At 37.2% G+C, this 26312-nt stretch overlaps 1 protein-coding gene and 1 long non-coding RNA gene across 5 annotated transcripts in view; one reads left to right on the top strand and one right to left on the bottom strand.

The window, feature by feature from the left end:
• The window catches only part of LOC119239134 (uncharacterized), a 23161-nt gene extending 10256 nt beyond the window's left edge, over window positions 1-12905 (top strand). Inside the window, exons 4-5 of one of the 4 annotated variants that reach the window (XR_008550119.1) lie at window positions 2246-10814; window positions 12626-12905. This is a non-coding gene — a long non-coding RNA (uncharacterized LOC119239134). Of the gene's footprint in view, window positions 1-2245; window positions 11271-12625 lie in introns of those variants that run through there. The other 3 variants (XR_008550121.1, XR_008550120.1, XR_005123759.2) reach the window with 3 other exon arrangements.
• PSMA3 (proteasome 20S subunit alpha 3) lies at window positions 3635-26312 on the bottom strand. The gene is made up of 11 exons (XM_037503420.2): window positions 26207-26312; window positions 23415-23497; window positions 18131-18254; window positions 15350-15451; window positions 15192-15265; window positions 12231-12303; window positions 11028-11093; window positions 8127-8173; window positions 5793-5860; window positions 4184-4248; window positions 3635-3790 (listed from the first exon to the last, which is right to left on the bottom strand). Exons 1-11 carry the CDS (start codon window positions 26225-26227, stop codon window positions 3746-3748), a joined length of 768 nt encoding a protein of 255 aa, XP_037359317.1. The 5' UTR covers window positions 26228-26312; the 3' UTR covers window positions 3635-3745.

Here is a 26312-nt window from a genome sequence, read left to right as displayed (position 1 = left end):
TAGGATCTGCTGTGCCATGTGGGTCAGCTCCCTGGCTGGTGATAGACAGCTTGATAGCACTATGTCTTTAACCCCTGCACCACCAGGGAGGCCCTCCAGTATTTACTTTTTAATAGGAGTTACATTATGAACTGGAAGAATACATATAACTTCTTGAAGGGGATGGTTTGGTCAAAGTAGAAACATTAGTTTTATAGTTTGTATTGTCTGTTCAAATCTTTTACCCACTTTAAAATTTTGGGTTGTTACTGAATTTTTAGAATTCTTAGTGTATTCTGGACACTTGCCCTTTGTCGTATATGTAATTTATAGAGTTGCTCTTGTCTTTTCATTCTTCTATTTTTTGGGAAGCACTTAATTTTGGAGAAATTCAGTTTCTGGATTTTTTTATTGTGTGTCATGCTTTAGATATAGTCACAGTCAGAGCTGATCTGTTTTCTTCTAGGAGTCTGAGGTATATTTTGGCTTATGATCACTTTCACTTTCTGTATACGGTAAATAGTATGTTTTGGGGTTATTTTTTTTTTTCAGTGTTGGTTTTTTGGTACACGGCTATATATCATTGTTTCCATTTGTTGAAAAGCATTGCCTTTTCACATCAGTCAATTGACCGTGTTTGTGAATCATTTTTGGACTGTTTCATTAGTATCTACTACATTAATAGTGGGTTAAATTGGGCCTCCCCGGTGGCGCAGAGGTTGAGCGCTGGGTTGCGAAGCTGCCCGCAGCCTCTGCAGTGCTGGGGCCAGCGAGGGTTCCACATGGCTCATAGACCTCTCCTGCCACACACTGCTCCCCTCAGCAGTGCACTTTCTCAGTCTGCCTGCTCTGCCCTCTGCTCTGACTCTGGTGAATTCGCTCACCCTCCCGTGCTTCTGACTGTACCCAGTGCTTGTATAAATAAATAAATAAATCTTTAAAAAAAAAAAAAAAAAAACCAAAAAAAAATCAGTAAATTAAATCAAGTAGTATGGATCCTTTTCTCAAAACTATTTTTTGGCTATTCTAGTTCCTTATATAAATTTTGTAACAGCTTGTTTCTTTATATGCTGGTTACTAAGTCTCTTAGGCATTTGATTGGGCTTATGTGAAATTTAGAGAGTTCTGATAGCAATTGTCAACTGAACTGTTTTATTTCATCAACATTTTATTAATCTTTATCATAAAACCTGGCACAAATTTAAATTTATACTTAAGTATTCCTGGTTTTGATGGTATTTTAAAAGGTTTATAATCTTTACTTTATAGATGAGGAAATTAACTTGCTCAAGGTGACACAATTATTAAATTACAAAGGCAGTTTGAAATCTGCCTAAGCTTATAAAACACTATCCTGGGTTTTAATTACAATACTAGTTTTCTGTTTTGAAGTTGTGGTTGCAGGGGTGGCAGAGAGGCACTCCTAACTTCTTCTAATAAGAAAAATCCCATTACCATGCTTCTACAAAAAATTTTGGTTTCCTTAAAGTTTAGATCTCATATTTTTAATTGAGCTTGCTTTTCCAAATGTTTACTTAGCAAACCAGCTTATCTCAATTTGTCTCTGATCAATACAGTTGTAAGATGAAGTTTTTAAATAGTATACCTTATCCTGCACTTAACTAGCATCTGACTGTCTGTGTGGTCACTAGTATAGAGTTACAAAGACAGGATGCGATCCAAGGGCATGGAGGGGAGAAAGAAGGAATAACGCATTTATTTTATTATAGTAACTTCCCTCATAGATGCATACACATAGTGTTAGAACAAAAGCTTTACTTCGCCAGGATTAAGAGTTGCAGTAGTATTACTCATTTTATGTTCAGAGTTCCTTTAAGAAAAAAATTGATAACTATTAAGTGGGAAATATGATCTCAAGAGGGAGAAATCTGAATTTTGAAAGAATTTCTTTGGCAGTTGATACAGGAGTCCTTAGGAAAGAACAGTTAGAAAATAGCCAGGCACGGTGAATACAATATGGGTATGTGCAGAAAAGTGAAATAGAAGTCTTGTCTAGATTACATTTTGGAATTCGAAAGACATTAGTTTGAGTGTTCTACATTGACATTTTTCATTTGTGGATTTATTCTATTTTTTTTTTAACGGTGTTTTGTAAGTAGATATTTTTACATAATGACCAAAAAAAAAATTTTTAATCTTAATTTGCTGTTGGATTAATTTGTCATTGTAATTTTCTCTTTAAATCTTAAGAGTAATGTTAGTTAAAAATATTGATGACGTAAAACAATTTTTTCTTATTTTTCAGGTATCTTTATGAATGGCAGAAACAAAAGCAAATGGAGTCTTGTCAGATAAGTGGTTTTATAATCTAAATTATTTTTACTCTCTAAACTAAATGTTTATTCTTTGAAACATTTTTTATTTTTTATTTTTTTTAGGTACCAATAGCAAGAAGATTTACAGTAGTAAGGTACTGAATCTTTTCTGGAAATAAAATTGTAATCTTGTCAAAGTAAAATGTAGCAGTCTTATTTCTCCCCTACCCCACAGAAGTAATCATATCTCATTACTAGTAAGTTACAAAGTGCCTTTATAGGGGCCTCTGTGGTGGCCCAGGGCTTAAAGTCTCAGCACTACACTGCTCAAGACCCACCACAATGGCTTGAGTTTGATCCCCTACCAGGGAGCTAACCCATATATGGCACAGCAGACCTTTCCTATCTCACCTGCTGCTCTCCTTAGCAGTGTGTTTCAGATCTGCCTGTTCTGCTCCAGTTCTGCCTTGTTCAAGAGTAGAAGGTCCATGTGCTACTTATACTTCGGAAAAGTATACAATAACCCGATACTCTTTTCCAGGATAATCATCTTATGAAGTTAAATCTCTCTGTAGGTAGGTTTAATGTTGTTCAAGTTTTTACCCACGACCAGCATCATTCTGAGGTAAATGAGTAGCTAAGTAATTGTATTAATACAGGACAGTAGCCATATTAATTTGATACTGATTTGAGTTGCATGTATAATATAAACTACACACGTGCTCAGAGTCCAGCAATACCCCACTGCTAAGTTCAATGACTAGATTACTTTCTTAGAAAGCATGACAGTTTTAAGGGAACGATACTGGCATGAACCCAATAAAAAGGGTGTGTCTACCTGGCCTCAGTTCAAATTGTTTCTTCCTGCTTGGAGTGTTAGTTGAGGTTGTTAACAGTCGTTCTTCCTAGTTACAAGACTGATTATTCCATTTAGTAACATATCTGCTTACAGAGCACTTCCACATACATTCTGGGTTTTTTGGCAGAAAATATGGCTATTTCTATTTAAGTGACAGGATAGGGACTTTGGATCCTTAAGTCCACTCCTCACCACAATGAAGAAAAAAAGTATTTTTGACCTTTCAACCTGTTAAACATCTGTCTTGTGTATCACTTCCAGAAGGTTAACAGTGACTAATAACCAACAATAATTTTGGTAAATAAAAAACTGGGCTATGGCATCATTTGCCTTTAGGTACTTTTTATATACTGTATCTTAGCTAGATACAATCTTTAGATTCTAGTTGAGTGATGAGCCCTGAATTAATCTGATTCCAAAGCATGTTTTTTTTTTTTTTGCAGTATTTTAATGCTGAGTAAATATGTGCTGAATTATCCCCACAAATTTTGTCAAGCAGATATTAACCAGACTTCAGTCATTACAAGACAAAAGTTTAATGAAAACTGGTTAATGGATATGTAATAATCCAGTAAGCGAAATAGTTACATGGGACCATATTAGAAATTTAAAACAGATGCTGAAGTAAATGTTACATATTATCATCATCTGATTCATCTTCTTCCTTCAAAGATTCCTATTAAGAGAAAAATAGTATTTAAAATCAACTTTTAATATTGCTTTAACAACTGGAATCAATTCATTAAGCACCTGTCATTAAAAATTCTTTGTAACTGAAAAATGAACACTTTTAGAATAAGACACACAAGTAAAGGATAATAAGTGTATCTTGCTCTAACAATAATTATGTTCTTGGTAAAATACAGTATGAATGCAGTAAATGTCCCCCCCAAATTCTTGTCATTTGCACACAAAAACTTTTTGGAATCAGATCAACTTTATCCCCTTGAAAATTCCATTCGTGGTTTAGCTCAACTCGTGTTATTTAGAAATAGAATCAACCAAGTTCTTTTATTCACTTATTTCCATGATACCTTCAGCAAAGTAAGTTTTCAGTGCTGTGGCTTACCTTAGCATATTTCTCTGCCTCTTCCCTTATATCTTTTGGAACAATTTCATGTCTTCCTTTAGTTACTGAAAATTAAGGCAAACATTCAAATGAATTAAAAATGAGGACTAGATTATTTGCTAATACCATACAACCTGCACAGATATACAAACCCACTTAATATGTAAAACTGTACTTCGTAGTACCAGACACGTTGAACACATCTTTGTTTTTTCTCCAGATGAGATTAAATTTGTAAAAACGTTAGCTTAGAACAAAGATTACACTATGATTTATCCTGATGATATGATAAATCCTGAGTACTTGTTAATACACAGTATGTGTTTTTTTTTTTTAAGGCTAGCCTTAAAGTCCTGTGCTACAAAGAAAAAATTGGTGATTCCTTAGTAATAACTGAAAAATATGAAAAGGATGTTTAAAAAAAGGGTATATTGTTCAGAACTTTCTTCAAAAAGAGACTACCTGGTAAATCTAATCTGGCTTTCTTTTGTATTCGCCACCCAGTGATTGGGATAAATTTATGCAATACCCACTGCAGCTGAACATGTTTATATTTCATCATCCACTAAAATTCCACTTTTTATGTATAATACCAACAGAAATGCTACATTTGTGTACCAAAATAACCATATAAAATGTTGCAGAAACATTATAGTTTTAAAAAAAGGCTACCAGGGCCTCCCTGGTGAGGCAAGGGATTAAGCACAGCACTATGAAGCAATCTGCAGCCTCTGCAGCACAAGTTCAATCCCTGGCCTACCAGGGAGCAACTCACATGGAGCAGCAGATCTTTCCTGACTCGCCCCCTGCTCCCCTCAGCAGTGTATTTCTGTCAGTCTGCCTGTTCTTTTCCCCACTCTGGTGAATCCTGTCACTCCCCACGCCCTGCATCTCTGGCCTGTACCCCAGCTGTTGTATGCATAAATAAACCAATCTTTAATATTAAAAAAAAAACTACCAAATTGTCCAACAGAGAAAATGTATAAACTGGTACATAAAACAACACACACCATGAAGCAAGTCAAACAAGTATTACTATATAAGACATGATTTGTACAAATACAACACTAAAGTTACGGACAAGAGAGTTTATAGTGTAATTCCATACAAGCAAAACAATTCATGGTGTTAGAATTAAGGATACTGGTTACTCTGGGAAGACAGTGGACAGGGATTTCAAGGACACTCAAAGGGTCACCTTGGGAGGCTAGTCAATTTTTAACTGTGACTTTTCTATATATAAATAAATTATTTTAAAAATTAAAGGCAGTTGGGCCTCCCCTGGTGGCGCAGCGGTTGAGCGCTGGGCTGCGAAGCTGCTCGCAGCCTCTGCAGCGCCGGTTCAATCCCCGGCCACCGGTGAGGGTCCCACATGGTGCGACAGACCTCTCCTGCACCCGCTGTTCCCCTCAGCAGTGTACTTTGGTCCTTCTGCCTGTTCTGCTCCCCGTTCTTGCTCTGTCTCACCCTCCCGCGCTTCTGACTGTACCCAGTGCTTGTATAAATAAATAAATGAATAAATCTTTTTAAAAAATTAAAGGCAATTGGTGGCAAATTAGATTAACTATAGATGACTCCAAGAATGAATAAATGTACAAAAGTAACTTACATTCACCAACCCAGCTGAGCTCTAATTCAAAAGCTTTATCCTTAACTTCATCATGTACTATATAAATTCTAGAACAGAAAAGAAAGATCATTTGGTCATCTACACACATACTTCATGCACCCAGTCACTACAAATTATTAAATATCTAACCCTAATATTAATATTTATAAAATTATACACAGATAGACTTATTACAAACATTAGAAAAGACAAAATATACAAGGGTTGATATAAAATTAAACAGTACACATGATTCAATATAAACGTACAACAAACCTGGCTGTGTTTTTAATACTGTTTTAAAAGACATAAACCTCGTAAGGAACACAGATTCAAACAGGAAAAAAGCCATCATTTACCTCTTGTTTCAGGTTTTTTTCATTTATTAACTACTTAATTTTAAGACATACTGATTAATGTGCTTGCAATTTTTAGTGGTGTCTCTAATCTGCAGCTATTTGACAAGAATCTTTTTAAACATCTTGTCAATTTTATAAGAATTATATTCTACTCAACCTGGTCTTCAAACATGAACAAGCAATGACAAGCACTACATTGTAGTAAACAGAGGGAACATCAAACAATATATTAAAAGTATCAAAAAATTATCAGGAAATCTTTCTTATTTTAGTTTTCATCCTTACAGTTACTGTGGAGGTCTTCCTGAAGCCTTGCTGTAATACAAGATAGCATTCCTAGTGCTCCTTTTTAGAAAATGATAAAAGGGATGGCTCTGTACATGGATATAACCTGGTCATAAAAGGAGTGGGACGGGCTGATTTCTAGAAGCAATTTTGGTTAAGGAAATTGAGTTTACCATTTTAAACTGTTGGTCAGTTCAGTAAGGACTATTTAATTTCTTTAAGTGGCTCTATCATATGCTAGTTCCCAGTTTTCCTAAGTTACTAACTAATCACAATGAATTCTTCACAATAAACTGGAAGGGTTCTAATAGTAAAGGGGGTGGTGCAGTAGCAAAACTGGTAAAAATAATTAGAAAATTACAAAGCACATATGAAATTTTGATACACTCAGGATTACCAAAATAGAATGTATTTTCAGCATAGAAGAGCCCTCTAGGATTTCTATCATTATCATAAAACCGGAGACACACAAAGAGCTAACTAATCTGTGTTCATGTAATTCTAATGTGCAATAGTTTCAGGTGCTGTGAATCTGTGGAGTGCTGTTATTTTAAAATTTTAAATGCTGGCTGCAAAAATCAGCATTTCATTGCACTTTTTTGTTTGTTTACCAAATGCTTGCATTCTTTGATCTGGAAGAATCATGAATTCTGAACCACTGCCACTCAGGTTTACTGACTTTTGTTGCTCACTATCCTGTGTTATGTAGCATTCTACTGTCATAAATCACTTAAAGCCCTTTCAGGCTGTTTTTAAATGTTTTTGAAATACTGCTCACCTCATCTTATTACAAAAACTTTCATGATTGGGGCCTCCCTGGTGGCCCAAGGGGTTAGATCTCAGCACAATGAAGCTATCCACAGCCACTGCACAAGTTCTATCCCTGGCCAGGTAGCTATCCACATGGCAACAGCAAAACACTATCTTGCCCTCTGCTCCCCTTAGCAGTGTATTTCAGTAGATCTGCCTGTTCTGCTCCCCACTCAGTCTCTGGTGAATCATCTACCCCCACTCCTGCATCTCTGTCCTACACCCTAGTTTTTGCATGCATAAATAAGTATTAAAAAAAAAAAAACAAAAACTAAACTTCCGGGCCTCCCCGGTGGGGTGGTGCAGCGGATTGAGCGCAGCCTCTGCAGCACCAGTTTGGTTCATCTCCTGGCTGGCCAAGGGGATTCCCACAAGGTGGGGCAGACCTCTCCTGCTTCATCCCCTGCTCCCCTCAGCAGTGTACTTCGGTCCTTCTGCCTGTTCTGCTCCCTGCTCTGTGTCTGGTGAATTCTCTCACCCTCTTGCGCCTCTGGCCTATTCCCCAGCTCTTGTATAAATAAAATCTTTTAAAGAAAAATAACTTTCATTATTAAGATACATCTTTCCCAGAGAAACAGATTATAAAAATAAGCAGGCTTTGTGGACCATGTACAGACATAATTGAGTATAAACTTAGAGGTTCACCACATCTATTTAGATGAATTCTGTCACCTACACAGTCCATTGTCAAAAGCTATTTTTTTCATCTCATTATCTCTTGAAATACAGAAAATATCATTTATGTGACTTCTGAGAATGTTAAATTCACCTTCTAATAATGATGCACTGAACTATTTTTTAGCAAAACAGTCTCTTAGAATTATGTATAAGTAATGGCAAGAAAATATTTTTGTCAATGGTTAGGAAAATTTCAACTTACATTTTTGCAACTTCTTTAACAACATCACGGCAGGTCATTTCTTTCATCTACAGAAAATATATTAAATTATGTGTCAAAAGGAAAACATACCACTTTGGTAACTATTTTTCAGATTCTTTTCAGGAGTTCTACCAACCTCTAATGCTCCTGATAGCTGCATACATAAAACTTAGCAAAATCACCTAAAATGATTTTAAATTACTACACTGAAAGAGAGTCTTGGCAACCCCTGGCTGGGAACTAATTCTGTGGTATTAAAATTTATAAGAATGCAGATCCTCTAAAACTATTCATAGGCACCCCTTATGTTTCAAAGACTGAAAAAATCTTTTTATAGCCAATTTAGAAGAATAAAATGCAAACAAACTGTGACTACCTACTATACAAAAGATAAAGAGAGATGAAGGCATAAGATAAATTGTCCCTCATGGAAACTACTCAAGACAAAAATATAAAATGTCAAAGCTTTGACAGAATCAAGATTTGACTGGGTCCTTAGAACACACATTGGACTTACTTTGATTTCAAGGAAGATACACAAAGCAGAAGAGGAAAACCAAAATATTTTTTCATATCATAGGTTATATAGTATTCTTACAATGAACTTTTCAAAGTAGGATAGAAAATAGCACTTAAATGCCTGGCTGAGGAGTTTATACAGTGCAGGTACGGGAAAGAACCAGCAGATGCAGGATCTATTAGGCATATGTGTTTCTGAATACACAAGATTTTTTAAAAAGTCTGAGCAAACTGGCATATGCTAAGAATGGAAAATGGTTAGAGATAAGCAGTTCAGGCTTAGATGACTCAATTACTGCATCTCTAGAAATCCTGATGCTTCTAGCTGCCTGTACAGGAGACAGAAAAAAAACAGAAAATTATAATGGAAAGAGAGAACTCAAGATATAAGAAACAAATGCAATGTATGAACTTTAAAGATTTTTTTTTTTAATTTTATTTTTATACAAGAACCAGGGTACAGGCCAGATGCACGGGAGGATGAGAGGATTCACCAGAGACAGAGCAGGGAAAAGAACAGGCAGACTGGCGAAATACACTGCTGAGAGGAGCAGCAGGCGAGACAGGAGAATCTGCTCGCCATGTGGGATTCTCACTGGCCAGCCGGGATTGAATCCGCGCTACAGAGGCTGCGGACAGCTTCATAGTACAGCGCTCAACCACCTGCGCCACCAGGGAGGCCCCTCAACGTATGAACTTTATACTGTAATTTGAAAAAATTATGACACTGTTGAGATTACTGAGGCACTTATACTGAAGATTGAATATTAGATGATATATTTGATAATGTTATTCTAAGGAGATGAATGCTGAAGTATTTACGGATCAATGTCATGGTATCTGTAATTTTTGTTTAAAGTATTTCAGAAAAAATATTGGAAAATAGTAACTGTTCAATCTACATGGAAAGGTTTATTATACTATTCTGTTGTTTAAATTTTTTTATATTGGGAGTGAAGAGAAGGAAAAGAATACCCACCCTTATGCTTTTGCCTTTATAGGTTAAGTTCTGTATTTAGAAAAACATTGTATTATACAAAGGCACATTTTAAATGATAAATTTTTATATAAGTTCATGAAATTTTTATAAAATAGTGTTTTTGATAAATAACATCAGAAAAAGACAATGATGTTGAGGAGGATTCAGGAAACTCAGTAAAGGGCCAAAGAGTAAATATTTTAGACCTTATGATCCATTTGATCTTTGATACCTGTTCCAACTATTAAATTCTACTGTTTGAAATCAGCCAATTCTGAATGTGATTGTGTTCCAATAAAACTTTAAAAAGCAGGCTGTAGGGCATCATTTTCTGACTTTTGATTTAGAGCCCGTGTATCATTTAAGTATACATGTAATTCTACTGACACAATTTTTCTAAATTCTTAGCTAGGACTTTTGGTTTTCCCATTCTTGCTAGAATTTAACTACAGAGAGACAAAGAGATAGCTGACTGCCCTAAATACTCATTTAAAAATTTCCAAATAATACTAAGAGGAGACTGAAAGCAAAAGGAAAAAAAAGAAGACAATAACTTAGCACTATAGTAAGACATGTGTAATGGGAAAGAACACTGATCATGAGGTCTGGGTAGTGTGTTTAACCCAGGGCTGGGCTTAGGCTAAGGAATCTCAAAGATCCTTTTGTTGGTTTTGCTAAAATTTTAATTGTGAGTTAGGCTTTACAAGTCTAAGACTTAGCAAATACCAAGCACAAAAGAGATGTTTTCTCTAACCTGACCTTAAAAGAGAAGTTTAATGAGTAATTAGTTGAGTAAGGTTTTAATACAGCATTAATATCAAAGATATGTGAACTTTTCCTATGCCTGCCTTTCAAGAAAGTCTCAAAAGCAATTAAGTTTGAGATATATTGTTTCAATATTAAGTTCACCGGTTTATGCCTAAAAGGAAAATGAGCAAATGTTAAAGAAAAGTGACACTATAGATGAATTTATGACTCTTAGAAAGAGAAATGGGTGGTTGGAATAAAATGGGATTTTATGTTTCAGACTCTTAGTCCAAGACTTCATAGACAAAAGACATGCTCCAGAGAAGAAATGATATAGTAAAATACCACAGTCCACAATCTAAAGCCCACAGAACAATATGAATGGGTTTCAAGTGCTTTTTGAAATTTTATTGAAATGTATTTTTCTGGATTAAGGATTTATGGTAAGTTGTAGTCATAATCATTGGGATCCATGCATGACACAACTTACATATTTGCTACCAGTTTGCATCTCCAGCTACTTAGCAGTTTCAGAAAGCTCTGCCCAAAACAAATCAAAATATGTCCTTGAACTAATAGGTTTACTTTGTGATGAGATAAAACTTCACTACATGAGGATGTTATAGCAGAAATCAAATCATTAAAGTATATATTACCTGTAGTTTTTCTATTTCTGTCTTTGCTGCTTGCCTTGCTTTGCCAATCGCACAGCCCCAGTAGCCCTATTTAAAAAGAACATACAACAAAATACATACAATTTAACTAAATGAACATATTATCATCAATGGCTACTATTGTTTTTATTTTAAAGTTAAAGAAAGGATATTAAATGATTTTCAAAATTAAGTAGGTAGGAATATAGTCAAACATTCTTATGAACAAGGGGCTTAAAAATTAAAATGCGGGCCTCCCTGGTGGCACAGGTGGTTGAGCGCAGTGCTGTGAAGCTGTCCCCAGCCTCTGCAGTGCAGGTTCAATCCCAGCCAGCTGGCGAGATACCCACATGGCATAGCAGACCTCTTTGGTCTTGCCTGCTGCTTCCCTAGCAGTGTATTTCTGTCAGTCTGCCTGTTCTGTTCCCCACTCTGTCTCCGGTGAATCCTCTCACCACCCCCCACAACTCTGGCCTGTACCCTGGTTTTTATATGCATGAATAAATAAATCTTTAAAAAATTAAAATGCCAATTTAATTCAACACTAATCTGGATTCTATCGCATAGACATATATCCAAAGAAAAGCAGGTTTTGTCATTATACATATTTGAGGGTAAGAATGAAAAAAATTTAACATTAGAGTAAAATATAATTATTCCTGAAAGAAAACAAGGTAGTTCTGAGTTCAATACTCTAAACCCTCCTTCATTACTAATGAATGTTATCACCTTTTATAGATAAGAATATCCATTTATAATATGTATCATGACAATAGACTTTAAAAAAAAAAATCTAAAAATCCCTTAAAATGTGTGAAGCTGGGCCTCTTTGGTGGCACAGGTGTTCAAGTCTCAGCACTATCAAGCTATCGTCAGCCTATTTATCAGTTCTACGCAAAAATAAAAATAAATCAATCTTTAAGAAAAAGTTGAGAAAAGGTAGAAGAAGGCCCATGTAAGCCCATTTAAAATCCTTTCAAAAAGGGAATATATTTACATTTAAGACTGCTAATGTAGAGTAGTAAAAGAAATGGTATATTTTTAAAAATTTTATATATACTATGCAGTTTGTATAGACAACATACTGAAAGCCACAAATCGTTCCTCCCCCTCCCGGCCTCATATCCGTAAGTTATCTTTATTAATTGTACTAAAGATAAACAATTAAGCTAAAAATAGAACTTAAGATAATCCAGAATTACTCACGTATGAAACACCTGATGGGTCAATCATGTAAAGTTGTGCACCGTCATTCACACTGTAAGATCCTAACATGAAACTACATAAAAGTATATTAAACCATTGTTCTGATTAGCATGAAAGTACTAAAAAAACCAATAAAAATGCAGTTATACTTTCTAATATAAACCATTACTCATAGTAAGTACTTAAGCAAGGTAGTTTTAATATAATCTAGTACATACTTGAAATTGCTCAAAATTCACGTGGCTGTGTTTATTATTAAACTTCTGATGAAACATTCCTGAGGAGATAGCAGTAAAGACAAAAGAATACTAACAGATGAATATCAAACTCTCCACCCTTCAATAGCTATTGTGAATTACTGATTTTCTGAAATTGCAAATTTACATTTGCCTTAGAAATGGAAACAAGGACCTCCCTGGTGGTGCAAGGGGTTAAGATGCAACCTATGAAGCTGTCCACAGCCACTGCAGCACGAGTTCGATCCCCAGCCAGGGAGCTGCCCACATGGCACAGCAGACCTTTCCTGACTCGCCTGCTGCTCCCCTCAGCAGTGTATTTCAGTCAACCTGCCTGTTCTGTTCCCCACTGTCTCTGGTGAATCCTCTCTCCACCCCCCACCTCTGGCCTGTACCTCAGTTCTTATATGCATAAATAAATAAATCTTAAAAAAAAAAAAAGTCTCATCTTACACATCATTTCCTGTGCAGAATATCCAGTTTTGACCGCTACCATTATTCCTTTCCATCTGCTTTGAGACTTATCTTTCAACATATGTAACTGATTACTTTAAACATGTCTGTAGCATGGAGCACAGACGACTTCTTTATGACCTGATCGCATCCTAATCTTTAATGTCATCTAACCTTATACAGTACATATTACTTGAAATGCTCATGTAATTTTTCATACCATTTCCTATGCCTGGAAAATCCTCATCATTCTGCCTAATCTCACATCCTTTATTTTGCCATCTTTCCAGAAGAATCCATTCCCTAAATACATACTATACTCAGTATGTATCTTTATTACCACCTCTAAATTTATATCACAATCATCTCTATATCCTTCACAACTTCTAAGACTGACCGGTAGTAAGCACTCAATAAATACTGAAAAAAGTTCTGTCCACTATTCTTACTCCCTTAAAAACAACTGATGATGGGCCTCCCTGGTGGCGCAAGGGGTTAAGCACTGCACTACGAAGCTATCTGCAGCCTCTGTAGCACGAGTTTGATTCCCAGCCGGCCAGGGAGCAACCACATAGCGCAGCAGACCTCTCCTGTCTCGCCTGCTGCTCCCCTCAGCAGTCTGCCTGTTCTGTTCCCCACTCTGTTTCTGGTGAATCCTCTCACCCCCCCCCCACATCTCTGGCCTGTACCCCAGCTCTTGTATGTATAAATAAATCTTAAAAAAAAAAACAAAAACAAAAACAGAACTGATGAATTCAGAACTCAGTTGAGAGCCTTAAGATAAGCAGGAAGTGGACAGCAGAGGCCCCAGGTCAGGCTTGGGTTGGCCAAACCTGTGGCTTCTACAATGGCAACTTTGTCTTTTTTTGATTATTGAGTACTAGTCCATCCTGTGTATATACCATGTCCTCTTGATCCGCTCACCCATTTTGGAGTACTTAAAGTTTCCTTTCAAATTAGTGTTTTTGTATTCGTGGGTAGATCCCTAGGAGTGGAACTGCTGAGTCATATGGCAGATCCTTTTTTATTCTAAGATTTATGTATTTATTTATACAAGCACTGGGTACAGTCAGAAGCGTGGGAGGGTGAGAGAATTCGCCAGAGACAGAGTGGGGAACAGAACAGGCAGAATGATGAAGAAATACACAGCTGAGGGGAGCAGCGGGCGCGGCAGGAGAGGTCTGTCGCGCCATGTGGCACCCTCGCCAGTGGCCAGGGATCAAACCAGTGCTACAGAGGCTGTGGGCAGCTTCACAGCTCGGTGCTCAACCGCTGCACCACCAGGGGAGGACCGACAGATCCATTTTTAATCTTAAAAGCTGACTACAGGGCCTCCCTGGTGGTGCAAGGGGTTAAGCACTATGAAGCAATCCACATCCTCTGCAGCACGAGTTCGATCCCTGGCTGGCCAGGAAGCAACCCACATGGCAGAGCAGACCTCTCCTGTCTCCCCCACTGCTCCCCTCAGCAGTGTGTTTCAGTCAGTCTGCCTGTTCTGTTCCCCACTCTGTCTCTGGTGGATCCTCTCACCCCCCCGCATCTCTGGTTTATACTCTAATTCTTGTATGCATAAATTAATCTTTAAAAAAAAAAAAAAAGCTGACTACAGAACTGAGGAATCCAGAGAAGGTGGGGGAAGGGGCAAAAGCAAAGTTATAATTTAAACAGGTCTTACAAATGTAAAGTAATGACAGAGCTCCTCTGGGAAGCTGTATTTGAGTATTTACAGTATTCCAGGTCTTGATGCAACTAAATCCTAGCTTTTCCCCAAAAGAAAAATACTAGCTCTTCACCTTGACAACAGAAAGAAGAAACTGTAACAAAAGTATGAAGTGAAATTTTGTATAGATTCATTATGACTACTAAAACAGCCTCCCATTTAAGAACATTTTGCCTAACTGCTCCAAATTATTTAAAATGGAAACTAATGAGAACACTGATGTACCAGTACAGTTGGTCACCAAATAATGAAAACACAGAATATAATTAAAATCATTTTGCAGTTTCCTGAGAATGTCTTAATCTAATATAACAGAATTTACTGTCATCAAAGTTATTACTATGAGTTCTGTGTTTTATCATTACTTCAAATCTGTGTAGTATTTTTCAGTATTTAAAATTTTTTTTTTTTATGTACACTGTTTTATTTTTATGTACACCACCATAATACTTCTTGGTAATAGTTCACATTATTAAGGAAGTAAGATGCTCAAGTGCTGGGGAAAATAGATTCTACAGCACAGACCTGAATGATTATCTCAAAATTTCATACCTGCAGCCAAAAGGTCTAACAGCACTGTAGAGCGTATATGCGTGTACATACATGGCCACTCTGTCCGCAAGATGCTATGGGGAGCAGAAGAAATAGAAGAGCTTATTAATAAGCTTCTATTATTACTTAAAAGGCTTCTCAACAAATTATTAACTTACTTTCAGTGGAATGTTATAGCCAAAGTTAGATCTAAAGTTGGAAGCTTCTTCTCTTGCAATGTCTGCTAAAGAACGAGCATCTGCCAACAAGCCTGCTACTGCCTGGAGGGGAGGAAATTTAATAAACACAAATCAGAGAAAAGTATGTAATTACTGTAGGCTTATTTTCTTTCAAACAAGCATCGCCAACAGAAGTAAATTTTTTGGCTTAACGATCTTTATCAGGCATTCAGGTTATTTTGATGCTTGAGTATGAGAACTGGAAATTTACCAAGTATGACTTCATTGTTTTGTCCAACCATTGTGCTCAGAAGAAATACATCCATAATAAATTTCCATGTCTCCCCATCTAAAACTTCATTATAAAGAATAAAACCCTGGGTCTTGGTAAGGACTGATCTTTTATTTAAACTATTCTATGTTCAAAAAGCTACTAAAAGTTTTGGTATAAAAGGCACAACTCAGGTCCCCTTTTCAGACTATTGACTTACTAATAAGCTACTATGACAAACACAAATGTTCCAAGATTGGTGGTTTAGGACTGCAGTTCCAAACCATATGCTGCAATACTAGAGCAATGTAGTGAACTGAGTTGTAAAACATTGGAGGAAATGTTATCAAAGTAGTTGCCAGTTTCACAGATCATAATGCATTCCTTTCAATACCATCATAAAATTGAGAAGCTGAGTTACTATGATTAAAAAAAAAAAATTACTCTGCAAAAATCAATGTGGATCAGTAAATAAGGGGCAGCATCCAATCTGATTCCAAAGATTAAGAAGTTATGCAGTACATACTAGTAACCGCAGCTTGAAAATCAAATTTATTTTTTTCTTATATTGTATGTGGTTTATTCCCCCCCCCCCGCCAAATAGCTACTTAAGATATAAACACTATTGTTTAGACCAAATATTTAGCAATGTATTTAAAACCTAAATACATATCAGAACCTTTGGATATTTCTTTTGGCCTAGAGAATCCTTGGGAGGAAAGAAAGAAGAAAACAATCACTGAAGCACAGGTCTTGGGGATCAAGGTCTGTTTGTAGAATTTAAAGGTAATATCAGAATTTTTAGTAGCACTTTTTTCCTACTGCTACCTAGCAATAGTAATAATGAAAATTCCTAAATACACATTGATACTGACTACATGCTATACACATTTTTAACCTTGCCACCTCTCCAGAGATCATTATTTTTAAACAACTGTAAGGGAAGGTACTATTTATCACCCAGTTTTGCAGTAAGGAAATTGGTATTTAGAATAACTTACCTAAGGTTTATCTAGCCTAAGTTGCACCATTTAAAGAATTTTCTAAAGGCTTTGAGTAAAGCTTACTGAGAAGTCTAAATTCTCAAATCATTTTTTTTATATAATTCTTACATCTTTTTTCATTTTTGCACAATATGCATTTTCATTTTAGTTATTTCCCCATACAATTGCACCTCCCCTTATTTTGACCCTAATCCTTCCTCTCCCTGACCCTTCTCAAATCATTTAAAAAATGACAACATCAATCCTTCATTTCTCCCTCTTCAATATCTAATGTCTTTCCAATTTCCAGCTCTACAGAATGCCATTGATTTCCTGACTTTAAATGACAAATTTGAAATTTTTAGGACAATAAATCTGTTTCCATCACTGAAGTAACTGTAGTATTAGCATTTTTTTCTTTTAAATACACCCGAAGTTTTTCTACTAAAAGAAAGCATGCCACTCTAGTTCCCTCTCACCAGCTACTTTCATCATTGGCAATAAACTTTTCAGTAGACAAAACAGGTTCAGGAAAAAAATCAAGGAAGCAGCAAAACATTTTAATTCATGTAGTTTCACAGTTTATAGGTTGTTTTACCAGTCTTTTCTGTGTGTATTATACTTTTCATTTTGAAGTACTAAAGCTATCAACAGAATTAGTGGGGTTAGAGTTTCACCCTGCAGAATGGGCTCTGGACTTAACATGTGAATCATGTAGACCTCAATTTTAATCCCAGTGTCTTTCTTTGCCACTAGAGAGTCTGTTTTCTCAGCTGAAAATAAATGGGATTAAAATTACTTTCACTGGGTTGTCAGGATTACAGAGAGATTTTATATAATGAGTCTCTAGCATCGTACCTAGAATTCATCATTTTTTCTTTCTTGCCTTTACAGTAGGTACGGTTAGTATATATTTTTTTTGTGTGTGTGGTGGTTTTCACTGAAGAAGTCTGACATCTATGAAGGATGACTTCAGTAAGCACCAGTAATGGATTTGAGTTGGGCTGCAATTGTGCAAAGTAGTCACTCAAGATACCAACTGCATGAAATAATTTAAATGCAATGATACCTAATAAGCTACTAAAAAGGATGTGTTCACTTTTCCTTTCATTAAACATCATTTCCTAGTGTTCCATCTTACAATACAGGCATTTTCTATCTGATAATAACTTCAGTATGACAGTGATTCTCAAAAGTGATAACAAAAAAGCTAAACATTCTTTGCCACTCAAAGAGGCCTTCATTTGTGATCTATGCTGCCAGGATCTCTTTTTTTCTACATCGCGCTCCCCTCTTATGACAATTTGATTTTTCTGTCTTCAATCACTATGAGAATAGTACCTTTCTTTTAGATAGTGAACTGTCCACAAACCAGTAACCGATTACTTCTGTGGTTGCTCTCTGATCTGTGTGTCTCAATGCTAAAGAAATAAATGGGTTCTTATAATCACATTTTTAAAATACAGATCACTTATTTCACAAGAAATTGGACAAGGCAAAAAAGAACATTTTTAAATGTGACCTTACCATGCCAACATGCCGATCGACATTAAAAAGTCGTTTGTTGGAACCTTCTTCATAAAGTTTAGAAAGGACTAATTTTTCTACCCCAAAGACGACACCATCTTTACATCTGATTCCAATAGCTGTACTGAAACAAGTAGAAGGAAATCAATTTTTAACTGAAAATAAAACACCTTTTTATTAAAAGCACAAAAATAGGTAATATTTAGAACTGTAAAACATATCAAGTACTTTAAAAGAAACAGGATTGAAAACTAGCAATGGTAAACAATGTACAGTATAAGTGAGGCCCATATAAATTATTTATGTAACCAAAAAAAATAAACCAACATAGCATATGATATAAACTTTATATAATAATTGAAAATATTGAACAGAATGAAAAAGATGCCAACAAAATATGTACAAAATGGTGCAGTATCTGGCATATGATAGCCATGTTATAAACAGCTGTTCATTAAATTCATGTCTATTAAAATACATAGCCATAGAAAAGATAGGCTAAACATAAACTAAAAAGTTAACAGTGACTAATCTTCATGGAAGGATTATAACATTTTCTTTAGCTCATGTGCTTCTGCAATAATCAAGAATTGTTTATAAGTATACAAAATGTTTTGTACAACTATACAACTTTTAGGGCCTCCCCTGGTGGCGCAGCAGTTCAGTGCTGGGCTGCGAAGCTGCCCGCAGCTTCTGCAGCGCTGGTTCAATCCCCAGCTGCTGGCAAGGGTCCCACATGGCGCACAGACCTCTCCAGCCACGCCCGCTGCTCCCCTCAGCAGTGTACCTCATCAGTCTGCCTGTTCTGTTCCCTGCTCTGGCTCTGGTGAATTCTCTTACCCTCCTGCGCTTCTGACTGTACCCAGTGCTTGTATAAATAAATAAATATTTCAAAAAACAAAAAAACAAAAAAAACTACAACTTTTAAATAAAAGAGATGCTAAAATAATCCCTTAAAATGTGGAGGAATATGTTGCCATTTCAAAATTAAAATGCATTACTTTGTTCTTCTAATACTTTTAATAAAGTAATTCTAATCAAAAGCAATCAGAAAAATGAAAAGGCACACACACAAAGGAACACATGCATAAATAAATGCATGCATAAATAAATAAATCTTTAAAAAAACAGTTGAGAGTGTTGCAGTGCAGAATATACTATCCATTTACTTGTACTATTGCTATTTCTCATCACTGCCTTGATTTGTGTTAAAGTCCTTTAGTTTCACCACCACTCTTCTGAACCCTTAGTATAAATGTCCACCTATAGTAGAAAAGGCAGTGTCTTTGTAGTCTCATGAAAATATTTTTTTTTTTTTTTTAAGACCAAAGTACACTGCTTGAGGGGAGCAGCAGGCGAGACAAGAGAGGTCTGTCTTGAAATGTGGGTTTTTCCCTGGCTGGCCCCAGGAATCGAACTCAGTGCTGCTGCAGATTGCTTCATAGGTTGCGTCCTAACCCCTGTGCTACCAGGGAGGCCCCAGATTCTTCAGATTTTTTGAAAGCTGGGCCAAGGAGTTTAAACTTGAAAGGGTTGCCATTGACAATACCCAAAGTGTGGGGAAAGTAGTTTATTTATTTATGCAGAGCTTGGGTACAGGCCAGAGAGGACTCACCAGAGACAGAGTGGGGAACAGAACAGGCAGACTAACTGAAACACACTGCTGAGGGGAACAGCGGGGGAGACAGGAGAGGTCTGCTCTGCCATGTGAGTTGCTTCCTGGCCAGCCAGGGATCGAACTCGTGCTGCAGAGGATGTGGATTGCTTCATAGTGCTTAACCCCTTGCACCACCAGGGAAGCCCTCAACTGTTTATTTTTAAGCTACTTTAAGAATATCATTTTTATTAAATGACAGTCCTTGAGTATCTCTTATTAACATATGAAATATAAAGTATTCAAAGTACTTCTGCTATACATCAAAATATTATGGTTGCCTAAAGGAAAAAACAAGTAAAAATTTTGTCAATTCTCTCATGGAGTACCTTTTTTTACCTTTAAAGAATGTCAAACTGCTATTTACATTTAAGATTTATTTATTTATTTATACAAGCACTGGGTACAGTCAGAAGCGCGGGAGGGTGAGAGAATTCACCAGAGCCAGAGCAGGGAACAGAACAGGCAGACTGACAAAATACACTGCTGAGGGGAGCAGCGGGCGGCAGGAGAGGTCTGTGCGCCATGTGGGACCCTCGCCAGCGGCCGGGGATCGAACTGGCGCTGCAGAGGCTGTGGGCAGCTTCACAACACAGCGCTCAACCGTTGTGCCACCGGGGAGGCCCTACATTTAAGATTTATAGTAAACCTTTTTTTTCCTATAACATGAACAAAGTAAAACTATCACTTCAAGGAAAGTAACTAAAGTGACAAGTTTTCAAGCCTGAGTTGGAATTTTAGGAACATAATCACCACTGTGCCCCAATTTGTACAAACTTATGATCACATCAGTAGCAGATATTAACAAATGTGATGTTTCTGACAGTTTACAATATATCAAATACAGAAAATCTGGGTTGTGCTAGCCTATTTTCCAAATGACCAGCCTCCAATGAAATTATGCATGGGTATTGATCCAAAATGCAAGACAATATCTAATAGACTTTACTGTGAAAATACAAAAGGTTCAACATTATATTTCAGACTCAACATTGCAACAAAACTTTAAGAAACTACAATTTTTCCATTTTTGGTGTATCAAAGAACATCCATAATTACTTGAAACAAGTATTAAATCTCTCCCCATTTTTTCAAACATATGCCTAATTTGCTTCATATGTCTGTCTTCTATTAACAAATGAGATTTACAAAAATGTAAAACAATGCCACTCTTTACAGTATTAAAATATTTTGGGAAAATTATTTTTATTAAATATCTTACTATAGTAATTAAATTTCTTTAACATTAAATCTTTAATATATAACTATTTAAATATTATTTAAGTTTTTATTTATCAGTTTTAATTTTTAATAGTAAATATTGATAGAACCATCATCTGCTCAAGTAAAAGCTCTTTGGGGTCATAGTTTATATTGACAGAATCTATAGCCTTCATAAATAAATACTCTGAGAGGTCCTCAATGAATATCTTTAAATAAGTATAAAGGGGCCTTAAAACCCAAAATTTTATGTACATTTTTGTTCTAAGTTACTTTGCACAATCTTCCTATCCTATTTTGGCTCCTTGCTGGACTAAACGGTAAGGTAATAATTCAATTTCCCCCCTTTTTCTTTTGTATATTACCTTCTAGGGGGATGCTTTTGTAAAATGGTTATTATCATTGTCTACATATTCTAATAAAAGTGCTTTTAGGTAGTCATTCTTACGTCATTAATTATTTGTTTTGATAGTTCCCATGCTTAATACATCAGGAAGACAATGGGTCCATGTCTTGAATTTGACTTTCTCAACTCTCTCAGGCTTACGAGACAAATACATTTCAGCCTAAAATTCTTTTTTTTTTCTTTTTTTAAAATTTATTTATTTATTTATACAAGCACTGGGTACAGTCAGAAGTGCGGGAGGGTGAGAGAATTCACCAGAGCCAGAGCAGGGAACGGAACAGGCAGACTGATGAAATACACTACTGAGGGGAGCAGTGGGCGCCAGCAGAGGTTTGCGCACCACGTGGGACCCTCGCAGGTGGCCAGGGATCAAACTGGCGCTGCAGAGGCTGCGGGCAGCTTCGCAACCCAGGGCTCAATCGCCGCGCCACCCGGGAGGCCCTCAGCCTAAAATTCTTAACTGCTTTATTTCCCTTATAGTATCAGATACTTGTAGCTTATAAATACCAATATAGCTAATAACACATTTAAATGTAAAATATATTAGCTTCGTTACAAATCTAACAGACTTACTTATATTTTTGCTCAGAATTTTAAAATTATTTCCTAAGTCATTAGAAATCCACGTACCTTCTTCCTACCATTCAGAAGATGACACAAATGAACATTTTATTCATTAGCCAACTACTGATGTTTGCTATGTGCAGTGCCAGCACATTAGAAAACAAGTAACAGTCTCTACCCTCACGAAACTCCATAATCAAATATTGAGGGTATTATGACAAAGTAAGAAAACTCAGTATTTACAAGTGTACTTTTCTGAAATTCTGGAAACATTTCCCTACTCCCATCTACTCCAAAAGTTTTCATTACAATGAGAATCTGTGAGCTCAAATACCAACACCTTGTTTGTTAAATCTAAAAATAATTCTTTAGGGCCTCCCCGGTGGCGCAGCGGTTGAGCGCTGGGTTGCGAAGCTGCCCGCGGCCTCTGCGGCGCCGGTTCGATCCCCAGCTGCTCCCTGGCCACCGGAGGAGGATCCCACATGGCGCGCAGACCTCTCCTGCCGCCCGCTGCTCCACTCAGCAGTGTACTTCGGTCCTTCTGCCTGCTCTGCTCCCCACTCTGGCTCTGGTGACTTCTCTCACCCTCCCGCGCTTCTGACTGTACCCAGTGCATGTATAAACAAAACAAACAAACAAATATAATAAATAAATAAAAACATGCCTCTATAAAAAAAAAAAAATAAAAATAAAAATAATTCTTTAAAATATCTGAATGAGATGTTATGACTGAACTTTTTTTTAATGTTCTTTAATTCATCCAAAGGTGCTCCAGATTCTAAAATATAGTCACTTAAGTATAACTGGCTGGAAAATTTATTTAATAAAAGACTAATAAAATATGTCAATAAGCTAAACAATTTAACCAACACATTACAAAGGTGCTGAAAGAAATATTATAGTACATTATTTTAAACAACAAAAACACTGAAGGGAGAGAATCCAACATGAAAATATCTTAGTGATCCTACACCTTTTGGATGCAGTGTGGCTTCAGAGAACAATTTTTAAAAGTCCCTGCTAAGACAAACATGTTACTACCTGTATAGATTTACTGCATACATTTGAAAAACAAAAATATGAGATAAAAAATAAGGTCACAAGGTCACAGGCCTAGTGGTCAAGGAAAACAGTAATTTAAGAATCTGAAAAAGGAAAGTGGGCTAGGAGAGAAATGATTTTGGTTTCATACACTACATATGAGACAATGCTAAAATGGCTAAGAGAATAATCCTGGATCAACTGAATACCTAAGATTGAAGCTCATTGTAAATAACCAGTCTAAAATGAAATCTGAGTATTAAGATTATTTTAGAGCATATACTGACTGGTTTGTGCCAATGTAATATAACAAAAGTTCAATACCAACAAAGTAGAAAAGGAGACATTTAATACCTGGTTAAAATAATTCTAATTTCAAATAAAACAGTATTTCTTACCTACTATTTTCCACAGCTTTCATAGCATATTCCACTTGAAAAACTCTTCCATCAGGAGAGAATGTAGAGGCTGACAGGTCATACTAGGACAGAAAAAGCAAAAATAAGTTAATAATGATGCATCTTTGGCAGTATTTTTTTCTCAAAATAGCTTACACATCGGCAGTTTAGGTTAAATCTCAACACAGGCTTTGCTTTGAAGAGGAACGGGAAGTATGTCAGAATAACAATATTGTTAGGAAAAAGTTCAACACTTTATATTTCCATTACTGAAAAAGGAATGGAAGCAGTCTCCGGTGAAGTCAGAACCTTTTTACACAGAATACATTTAATTAATACACTGGTAAAAAAAAGCACTGGGCATTTTAATTTGTGGTACAAACAAACTGTGAAACTTGGGACAGATTGTTTTGTTTTCAAACGTTTAACAAGTATCTTATTATGTTAGGCATTACAAGGGAATGAATAATGAATTCATTCTTAAGCCGTTCATTTTCAAATCAGACTAGGCACAAATCTGGGTGCTGGAGACACAGGAATAAATAAGAAAAGGTACTACTATAAAAATAAGACACAGTGAGGCGATAGTCTGAGGAACTATAGACTACCTGATCAGGGAAGGCCTTTAGCGGCAATTACATTTAGTCCTTTAGGGAGAATCAAACCTAAACAATTAGGCATTTAGGATATGGAGGAGTCCTCATCCTGGTATTTGTCATAAAGACGTTAGAGTAGAAACAACCTGGTAAAATACAAAAAAAGAAATAAGGTCACTGTGTCTTGAGCACTGTAACTGGTGAAGAGAACAGTAAATTTTAACCAGAGGTATGTAGGCCCAAACGATGTTGCATATACTAAGAGGGCCTGTGCAGGGAAGAGGGGGTTAGTACTATGATCTAAAATTTTAAAAACACTCATCTGGAAAATGAATTGTTAAGAAAACATGAAAAGAAGCAAAAATCAGGTATTCCAAAGGTGGAGGCTACAGGGGAAGAGATAGAAAGCAGTTATGTTTTGAATACAGAATTAATATATATATATATATATATATATATATATATATCAATTGTCTCTAGGAGTCAAGTGAAAAAGATAAATCAGATTTTTTCCCCTCATTTGAGCAACTAGAATTTGGCCATTCACTGAGCTGAAGATTGCAGAACGTAAACGGCAAGGGAAGGAGAAAAACCAGGGTTTGTGTTAGGCATTACAAGGGAATGAATAATGAATTCATTCTTAAGCCGTTCATTTTCAAATCAGATGAGGCACAAATCTGGGTGCTGGAGACACAGGAGTAAATAAGAAAAGGTACTACTGTGAAAATAAGACATGCTGAAGCCACAGTCTGGATCTGCAGCTTGAAATTGCTAGTGAACAATGAAGTGGAGGGAAATGTCAAGTAGACAAGTCTTCATATCTGGCATTCTTGGGAGAAGTGGACAGGTGTCAAGTAGACAAGTAATTCAACAATAGTAATGTCTGAGTCCGTTTCCTGATCTGTCAGATGGGAGATCCTTAACTATAGCACTGTAATACAAAATAACTCATGTGGCTATATTATATGATCAAGTATTTGTAAAGGGTTTGTAGAATGAAACACTAATAATGGAAAGTGAGGTAACGTTATTGTAATTGCAAACTCAATTTCAGGAACTCATTATTTAATGCCTCTAGTGCAAACAAATATTTCTAAACAAAAACGTATTTTCTATACTAAGAATACACAAAAAGGAGTAACCACAAGATTGCATATATGCAGCACATTTAATAAAAGCAAATAGTAAGCCGAACAAGTTAACAAATCCAACGCCAAAAATCCTCAACAGTCTATTAAAAGTCAGAAGAAGCTGTTACCTCCCCAACAAATCAAGCAAAGGTTTGCAGTGTTGCTAATTCAAGTGCTGTTAATCAATCTCGCAGGAAAAGCTGACACAAAGGAGAGATTAAGGGGCTCTTCAGATTGAGCTTTTTTTTTTTAAAAGATTTATTCATTTATGCATACAAGAACTGGGGTACAGGCCAGAGGTGTGGGGGGGTGAGAAGATTCACCAGAGACAGAGTGGGGTACAGAACAGGCAAACTGACTGAAATACACTGCTGAGGGGAGCAGCGGGCGAGTCAGGAGAGGTCTGCTGCGCCATGTGGGTAGCTCCCTGGCTGGTCGGGGGATCGAACTCTTGCTGCAGTGGCTGCAGATTGCTTCATAGGTTGTGTCTTAACCCCTTGCGCCACCAGGGAGGCCCCAGATTGAGCTTTTGAGACAATTTCCCTTATTCGCTCTGTCCGGATCGGGCGCCCGGACAGAGAGAGGGGTGAGTCCACTCGCAGGGACGAGGGGAAAGGCGCGCGAGTCGGCAGCACCCTAGGAACCGCAGCGGCGGCCCGTGGGGAGGGAGTGCGCCCCGGATCTCCCACCCAAGCCGTCTGGCCCCGGCGCTTCTCCAGAGGCCAACTGCCGCCAACCCCTACCTACACACACCATTTCAGGCCCCACGAGTTTCCACTTTCGGTTTCCCTAAGCGGCGGTAGCTTGGCAAGTGACTCAGCAATCCACAGCGGCTCCGCGGCTGCCGGCCCAGCGCGCCGCCCGCGCTGAGGAGCGCGCGTCGCCGCCACCGCAGGCCTAGCGACGAGCGTCGCAAAGACAGGGTGGCCCCCCGGCGGCTGGAGTAGCCCCCCGAGCGCAGGCAGTCCCAGCGCACCCCGGGACGGCCACCTCCAGCAGGCAGTCCGGGTCACCTTTACCGCCAATTCTTAGGGGAGACTATCGCGCCACGGGACCACACACTCACCCCGGTGCCGATGGAACTCATGGCGCTACCACCACCCGGACGCGCGGGGCTTGCGGGCCTGAAGCGCTTCCCCTACGCCGCAGCGCGCAGACCAGTAACAGGCGCG

Source organism: Talpa occidentalis, unplaced genomic scaffold (assembly GCF_014898055.3).
Source record: "Talpa occidentalis isolate TD23 unplaced genomic scaffold, MPIMG_talOcc4v2.1 talOcc4.11, whole genome shotgun sequence".
Classification (NCBI taxonomy): Eukaryota; Metazoa; Chordata; class Mammalia; order Eulipotyphla; family Talpidae; genus Talpa; species Talpa occidentalis.
The sequence above is the reverse complement of the archived record's forward strand: the minus strand, read 5'-3'. Positions and strand labels throughout refer to the sequence as shown.